The sequence below is a fragment of the Dioscorea cayenensis genome, chromosome 6, assembly GCF_009730915.1.
Source record: "Dioscorea cayenensis subsp. rotundata cultivar TDr96_F1 chromosome 6, TDr96_F1_v2_PseudoChromosome.rev07_lg8_w22 25.fasta, whole genome shotgun sequence".
NCBI lineage: Eukaryota > Viridiplantae > Streptophyta > Magnoliopsida > Dioscoreales > Dioscoreaceae > Dioscorea > Dioscorea cayenensis.
Genome location: NC_052476.1, coordinates 17152117 through 17160966, shown reverse-complemented (window position 1 = coordinate 17160966; position 8850 = coordinate 17152117). Strand labels below are relative to the sequence as shown.

Sequence of the window (8850 nt, the reverse complement as noted above, 5' to 3'; positions counted from 1 at the left end):
TTCAATAGGATTGTAAATAGAAAGTTTCCTTGTTTTATAAAAAAAAATGTTTCTTAGTTGTTGTGAAGGCATTATAAAATTATTAATTTTAATTTCATTTCCTTGTGTCTTTATCTGTTTTAATTCATCAAAAATTATTTATTTGTCTGATGTGAAAAAAATAATATATAACATAGCAACCCAACTTTTTCGGAAATATCTCATGCAATCCTCCATTAATTTTATTTCACTCATCAACCTCCAGTGACAATGCATTGAAAATATTCTTTAAAGTTTTTTAATAAAGATATATCACTGAAAATCAATGATATGTCCTCTTTTATGGTCAGTATTTACTGATAAATAACAAATAATAATTTAAAAATTTTTTTGAAACAAGTTATGACTAATCCAAGAGTTTTTAACTATACAATTTCATTAAAAAAATAAAAATTAATAAAAAAATTAAACACCATTATTAAAAAAACAGATCATCAGTTATTTATTCTCATGAAAAAAATTGTAGTTTCAAAAACCAGTGAATTTTTTTGGTAGATAAATTAGTTATTTATAAGGGGGTGAAAAGTAAAATAAATTATTTTAAAGATTTTACAGGGGTATAAATACAAAAATCCAGCAAAGAAATCAGACAAAAAAACGATAAAAGCTCGACTGAAAAGCCTTCAATTTCACGAGGGATCCAAATCCCAGCCCCATCTCTCACCAAGCTCCTCTTCCTCCTTCTCGCCGGCCGCCATGGCCGAGACCTGCAACCCTCGCCGTCTCCCATGGCTCATCAAGTCTTGCATCCCCGATCCTCGCCGTGAAGCCGCCAAACTCCCATCGGGAACTCGTCCTCCGCCCACCGTCACCTCCACCGCTGCATCTCCATCGATCTCGTCCCTCCCCGACGATCTCCTTCTCGAGATCCTCTCCCGAGTTCCCCAACCCTCGATCCCATCCCTCTCCCTCGTCTGCCGCCGCTTTGCTCTCCTCCTCGACTCCCCGTCCTTCTACGCCCTCCGCCGCTCCCACGGCCTTCTCCGCCCTGCTCTTCACGCCCTTTCTGTCCCCTCTCCTTCCGAGCTCTTCCCTGCTTCTCTGATGATCTTATCCTCGTCCTGGGATCTCCCTTTCGGCCCCATTCCCATCCCCATCGAGATCCCTGACGGATCCCTCGCCCACGCCCGTGCTGTCACTCTCGGCCGCTCCATCTACCTCATCGGCCGCGGCGCCACTCTCCGCTTCGACGCCTGGACCGGCGCAGTCTCCTCCCGCTCCCCCACCCTCATTCCTCGCAAAAAGTTCGCCGCTGCCGCCATCGCAGGTCGCATCTACGTCGCCGGTGGCGCCGCCCGATCCTCCGCCGTGGAAGAGTACGATCCCGACCTCGACTCCTGGCGCATCATCTCCGACGCCCCGAGACGCCGCTACGGCTGCGTCGGCGCCACCGCCTCCGGCGTCTTCTACGTCATCGGCGGACTCATCGTCGGCTCCTCCCCACGTGCCGGGAGGCTGGACGCGCACGTGTGGGCGGGCACGATGGACACGTACGAGGTGGAGACGGGGGTGTGGGGGAGCCGCCGCGCCGCGTCAGTGCCCGGCGGTGGCTGCGTCGTCGGCGCTTGCGGCGCCGGCTCGCACGTGTACGTCCTCGCGAGCCACGCCGTCGAGGTCTCATTCTGGAGGTGGGACGCCGGGAAGGGACGCCGAGGTGACTGGCTTCGACTTGAGCCGCCGCCGATCACGGCACACCTTCGGCTCGGCGGCGCGGCGAGGTTCTGCTGTTCCGCGCTGGGACAGGATAAGATCGTGGCGTTAGTCCACGTGTCGTCAGATGCTTCGCGGAGAAGGGGATCAACGGACGGGGTGGTGCTGAGTCTACGATATCGTGAAGGGTGAGTGGAACCGGGGGCCGGATCTTCCGGTTGGGTTCCGGCGAGCGGCTTTGGCTTGCGTTGAGTGCTAACAGTGTTGATGTTTGTGCGCCTCAGGATGTGGATTTTTTTGAGATTTGATCTGGACCGTTGGTGGTTGATCGTGTGGATGGGAAGATGGGTGCAAGGGTGGATTTGTTTGTTTATTTTGATAGTTTTGATTCTTTTAATTAAAAAAAGGTTGGGTTTTATTTAAGATAAAGTTATTGTAGGCTCTTTTTCTTAGAATTGATTCCTTGTGGGACCCGGGAGTACTGTGCAGACCAGTGCAGTGCAGTCAAGTGCATCTCCCAGTATGGATCTGGTTGTATTTTTTTTTTTTTGTGAATTTTTAATAATTTTTTAAATTTTATAAATTAGGCTTTTTTATTATTTGTTTTAAATTTATAAGGTGCGCTTCAGTTGTTTTTCTTGGAAGCACAGGAGCCTTTTATATTAAAAAATTTAAAAAATCCAGAATTTATATATATATATATATATGTATGCATGTATATCAGTATATATTTTGGTTCATTAACGCTCAACAGTCCATGTGCTAACTGGGTTGGATAATTATAGGAAAATGCCAAAATTGTACAATTATATTTTTTTTTTAATTTACATATATCGTTTTTTTTCAGGTTTATTTAATTTGAAAGTTAAAATTAACATATGGTGTAATTTAGGTACCAATCAGAGTCTTTTCACCTATATTTTATTATTTTTTATTTCATAAAAAAATTGGAATTGTATGAAGTCAATTTCTAAACAAACACGCTAATTAAGTTGAAACATCAAACTCAAAATCTAAGTTGTTAAAGGAGCAGTTGCCTGAGATTCTCAAAAATAAAGTTTGTAGGTTTACCATGACAATTAACTAAATAGTAATAAATAAAATGAGAAACTAAAGTGGGTGTGGACCCGTAGGGGATTTGAGTTTTATATTTTTATAAAGGGTTTAAATTGTCTTTTTTTAAAAAATAATTAAAATATTTAATATTAGTTACCCACACATTTCAACTTCACAGCTCCAGCCTTTGATTTTTTGACATTTTTGTCTGATGGATTTGGAGGGTTATCAGGCAATTTGCACAACATCCCCTGAATTTGTTATATTTATAAGAGACAATATGAAAATCTTTTAATTTTTATCAAAACTCAAAAACTTTTCCTTTCAGAAATAATAAAAAAAAAATAAAAATCAGTCTTTTACCAATAATCTTTTGGTATGTTAGTACCAGGTCCCTTATTTATTATGTTTATATGTTATCACATGAGAAACCATGTTTTTCAGTTTACATAAAGCCATAGGCAAATCTAGAGGGGCAAGGGTGGCTCAAGCACCATCTTGCCCAAGAATATATATATATATATATATATAATTAAAATATTAATAATTATAATTCATATGAAATGTAATACTTTTTATTTATTTTTTCAAAATTCTACCTACAATATTTAAAATAAATAAATAAAAATAATAAAATTATTATATTAAATAAATTTGATGTTGGATGACAATATTAAATAATATGGCTAACTAAACATGGATCTTCAAATATTTTTGTTTTAAAATTTTATATTTAGATATATTTTTTTTATTTAACTTATCAATACATAATTTTCAATTTTTTAGAATATTAATGTAAAAAATAGTAATAATAAATATAAATATAAATAAAACAAAAAAAGTATAATTACTATCTCAAAATCTAAAAAAATTAAAAATAAATAAAAATAAAAATCATTGCGGTTTGTGAGTTTTCTCTTTGTGCTAAATCTCTTTCGATTTTATATTTTATCTATAATACAATCTCTTTTGATTTTATATTTTATCTCTTATTATAGGGACTTATAATTTTTTTTTTTCCGTTTGTTTAATTTTTATGTGATTATTTGTTGTTTAAAAATATTTGATATTTGTTAAATAATTGTTGGATATTTGTTAAATATTTGATTGATTATTTGTTATGAAAATTGTTTGATATTTTTTTTTGGTGATTAATTGTTATAAAAAATTGATTATTTGTTCAATAATTTGTTAAATAATTGTTACATAAATGATTTAGATTGTGAATTTGTGCTATGTTTATTTTTAATTGTATTATTTGTTAATTTAGGGGTCGTTGGCATTGTGTTGCCAATTCCTGTTTTTTGTTTTCAATTTCATGTTTTAAAAACAAAACTCCGAAAAAATGTTTGACACCTTATTTTTGTTTTAAAAAAATTTACCAACAATCCTCATGTTTAAAAACTTTTTCATTTTTTTAATTTTTTTGGAAAAGTTTTTCAAATCTCTTTCTTATAGCATGAAACCCTTCCTCTTTTAACCCCCTTCCTTCTTTTATATAGCATAAAAAAATTATAGTTTGACCCCTTGGATTTTATAAATTAGGATATAACATATGTATATATTGAAAAAATATTTATGAAAATCTATCGTTTCAACTGTTGACTTTTTACTTGATCTAAAAAAAAATTATGACTATGTATCTATATTGCCCATCCCTCTCTTTATTTTATTTTTTTTAAAATCGGATGGATATATATACTCCCTCTCTTTATTTTTTTTTTAAATCAAATGGATATATATATATATATATATATATATATATATATATATATATAATTTTTTAAGGCAAACCACAAAATATCATCTTAGTTTCAAATAGTACAATTTTCATGAGATATTTTTACCCATACAATAACAATCTATATTATTAATTTTATTTAATAATATTTTCAGTCAAACTAATATAAAAAATAAAGTATTATAAATTTTTTTTGAAAAATATGAATTAAAAAATAATAATAAAAAAGTTATAATAATTTTGTGTTAACCAAACATGTTCTTGTTTTTAGTTTTTTAAATTACACAACAGTTAGTTCATCCAAATATGTTTTTGTTTTCAAAACATTGAAAATAAAACAAAGACAAAGCAAAAACAAAACAAAACAGAAAAAAAAACTAAAAACTAAAAAATAGGATCGATGTCAAACGACCCCTAGGTGTTTGACTGTTAGTTGAGTTATTTGCTAATTACATAAATATGATAGGTTTTTTTAGAACTAAACAAAAATTTTTTTAGATAGATGTATATTTTATATTTTCAAATATTGATTATGATCATCTCGTTTGAATTAATAAAGTTATTATTTATAAATTTTTAAATTTAAAATCAGCATCTTCTAAATTTTATTTTTAATTCAGGCGATGCATAGGGTGCATAGTGATAGTGAGGGTGTAAGTGTTAAAGGAGTAACTCTGAGCCTGTACATGTTCCTCTGTGTGACTTATCCATTTTGTCAAATATATATATATATATATATATAGAGAGAGAGAGAGAGCATTCATCTCCAGGGGACGTCCCTAGAATTCAATTCTAGGGATGTCCCCACATCAGCCGTTAGATAGCAATCTAACGGCTGATGAGTAATTTAGAAAAGAGCGCCCCATGTGATAGTGTTGCACACTCTGAGAGGAATCTCTCTCCTTCTCCTTTCTTCTTCTCTTCATCTCCCTAACCTCTTTCTTCTTCTTCTTCACTTATTCTGCAACAACAGAATATCTGCGATTTTGGCACAAAATGTGAGCAAGACTGCTGGCAACATCTATTTTATGCTTCCATTTCTTTCCTTATTAAAAAAAAAATGAATTTATTTCCAAAGTATTATGCTCACAACTCACAACAAGACACATGTATTCAAACTGTTTTTAGTTTTTTAATTTTTCCACATCTATGATCTTACGGAATAAGGAAATTCAGAGATGACATCAATGGTCGCTGGCAAGGGAGGCGGAGGCGAAAAATCCGAGTGCGATGGTTACGGTTTTTGTTCTTCTCCATCAAATTAGATATTTTTGTTTTAAATAAGACATCGGCCGTTAGATAGCAATCTAGCGGTGATGTGAGGGACATCCTAGAATTGAATTCTAGGACGTCCCCGAAGATGAATGCTCATATATATATATATATATATATATAATCATTTATCTATAATCTTAACATATTATGATGGTTCCGGTGGGGGTGTGTGTGTTAAGTTTACTCAAAAACTCACTCAAAGATTAAACACTCACACACAATCAAAGTAAGATAAAAGAGACAAGCAAATTGGTAACCCGAGTTACTGCCACCTTGCCTACATCCGGGGGCCGGGCCGGAGAAACAATCCACTAAAAAGGTATAGGAACAAGAGTGCAACACTCACTCACTCTCTCGATACAAAGAATATCCTCTCAAGCTGTGACGGCACACACTCGACTCTCACCAAAGAGTCTCTCACTTGTTGGCGCCATCCCTAAATCTTGAGCGGGATGTCTTATATAGACGCACCGGCGTCTACAAAGTTACCTCTTTTAGAATTCTCCGTGGCTTCCTAACTTGGACAACTTCCAAAGTTAGATGTTGCAACACCCGATTCTGACATGACCCACTCTCGAACATGAGCGAGTTACTAGCGGATGCATCCAAATCATGACCTTGACCTCCGGTTCCTTGATCCGCCTCGTAGCGATTGACTCGACCCGAGCTCCTCGCCCTTTGCAGTGCTTCCTTCCTCACATCACTGGAAGGTCTCCCTCTCCCGAGGGACGTGCCCACCAAGGCACATGTGACCATCTCACCAAAGATAGCCACCGAAGATCTCCTAATCTTCCTTTCCAAACTTGGCCCAAGTTTGGTCTTCCAAATAATCTTCGTTTGACTCATGGAAATATTGTTACTAAACTTGATCTTGTCTTCATCCAAGTTTAGCCTTCAATATCTTTAAGCATGATCTTTAATCATCCATGCTTGGATCTTCAAATCTCTAATCATATCTTATGCAATCTTCAATCAATCTCCTCATATGACTAGTCTCCATGAATAGTTCCGCCCATAGATAGCTCTTGAATCTTCCTTCAATATAGTAATGCTAAATATGGTCTTGATGATCTCCTTGGTATGTCTTTACCTTATTTAGTTTGTGTCTTCAAATAGCTTCACACCAAACTAAATCTTTGTGTCTTCAAATAGCTTCATACCAAGTTTAACTTGTGTCTTCTAATAGCTTCTTTATGATCTTGAACTCTTGCCAATAATAGAATATTCCTCTCTTTTCAAATAGATTTTTTTAAAAATGAGCTCTATCAAAGATATGAATAATCATCCCGGATCTTACCAGGGATAGATAATCACATCAAAAATAAAACTTGCCTTTCTAGAAAAGATCCTATAGTCTAGATGCACTTTCCAAAAATAGTTTATCATCACATGATTGTATTGAGAGAAATATCTATAAAATCTTCAATATAAATCTTAATCAAATCTCCACCTTGATCTCCATTAAATGTCATGATAACATCTTTTGCCACATCATCATCCTAGTCATCTTTTCCTTTGATGAGTCACCACATGCCACGTCATCATCCTCTTGCCATGTCACCACTTGGCTTGTCATATAATGCCAATCCTACGTAATCAGACTTAACATATTAATATATGAAATATGATTATTTATTTAAAAAAATACCAAAGTGTTAAGTTTGATTATGTGGATTGGCACTATTTGACAAGCCAAGTTATGACATGGCAAGAGGAAGGTGATGTGGCATGTGGTGACTCATCAAAGGAAGAGGTGATAAGGATGATGATGTGGCGAAATATTAATGAAGCTTCAAGGGATATGAAGATCAAGGTGGAGATTTTATTTAAAAGATTTTCCTCTCATTAAAGTCATGTGATGATAAACTATTTTTGAAAAGTGCATCAAGTCTATAGGATCTATTCAAGAAAGGTAAGTTTTATTTTAGGAATGATTATCTATTCTTGGTAAGATCTGAGATGATAATTCATATCTTTGATAGAACTCTTTTAAGCAAGATCTATTTGGAGAGAGAGAGAGAGGAATATTCTATCATTGGCAAGAATTCAAGATCATGAAGATTGTATGAAGCTATTAGAAGACACAAGGTTTGGTTTAGTTTGGTGTGAAGGTATCTCAAGACACAAACTAAACAAGGTAAGAAGAAACCAAGGAGATTAGCAAGACCATATTTAGCAACACTATTCGAAGGAAGATCCAAGAGCTATCTATGTGCGGAACTATTCATGGAGTCTAAATCATGTAAGGAGATTGATTGGAGCTTGTAAGAGATATGATTAGAGATTTAGGAGATCCAAGCATGGATGATTGAAGATCATACTTGAAGATATTGAAGGCTAAACTTGGATGAAGATGAGATCAAGTTTAATAATAATATTTCCATGAGTCAAACGAAGATCATTTGGGAAGACTAAACTTGGGCCAAGTTTGGAAAGAAGATCGGGAGATCTTCGGTGGCTATTTTTGGTGAGATGGTCACATGTGCCTTGGTAGGCACGTCTCCCGGGAGAGGGTGACCCACCGGGCTGACTCAGAGGAAGGGAAGCACTGCAGTGAGGAGAGCTCTGGGTCAGTCAACTCAGCTACGAGTGCATCAAGGAACCGGAGGTTGAAGGTCACAGATTCGGGTGCATCTGGCTATAACTCAGTCATGTTCAGTAAGGGTCATGTTGTAACTAGGTATTGCAACATCTAACTTTAGAAGATGTCCAAGTTAGGAAGACACAGAGAATTCTAAAAGAGGTAACTTTATTAGACGTCCGTGCGTCTATATAAGAGATCATGCTTGAAGATTTAGGATGAGCCAACAAGTGAGAGACTCTTCGGTGAGAGTTGAGTGTGTGGCCGTCAGCAATCTCGGAGGATATTCTTTAGAGTGAGAGAGTGAGAGTGTCGTACTTTTGTTCTTATACCTCTTTAGTGGATCGTTTCTCCGGGTCAACTCCCGGATGTAGGAAAAGGTTTTCACGAACCCGGGTTACCAATTTGCTTGTCTTATTTCTCTTGATGCTTGACTGCGTGTTCAAATCTTGAGTGAGTTTTTGAATGATATTAGCATATCACACCCCTACTGAAACCATCACAAAGT

General features: G+C 36.0%; 1 protein-coding gene across 1 annotated transcript; it reads left to right on the top strand.

Moving 5' to 3' along the window:
* Positions 1 to 652: 652 nt before the first annotated feature.
* LOC120263186 (F-box/kelch-repeat protein At5g26960-like) lies at positions 653 to 1881 on the top strand. Its single transcript, XM_039271072.1, has one exon. It carries the CDS (start codon positions 736 to 738, stop codon positions 1879 to 1881), a length of 1146 nt encoding a protein of 381 aa, XP_039127006.1. The 5' UTR covers positions 653 to 735.
* Positions 1882 to 8850: the final 6969 nt, after the last annotated feature.

Bases quoted from the DNA above. Each gene is read 5' to 3' on its own strand.
- LOC120263186 (XM_039271072.1), top strand. From the start codon at position 736: ATGGCCGAGACCTGCAACCCTCGCCGTCTCCCATGGCTCATCAAGTCT.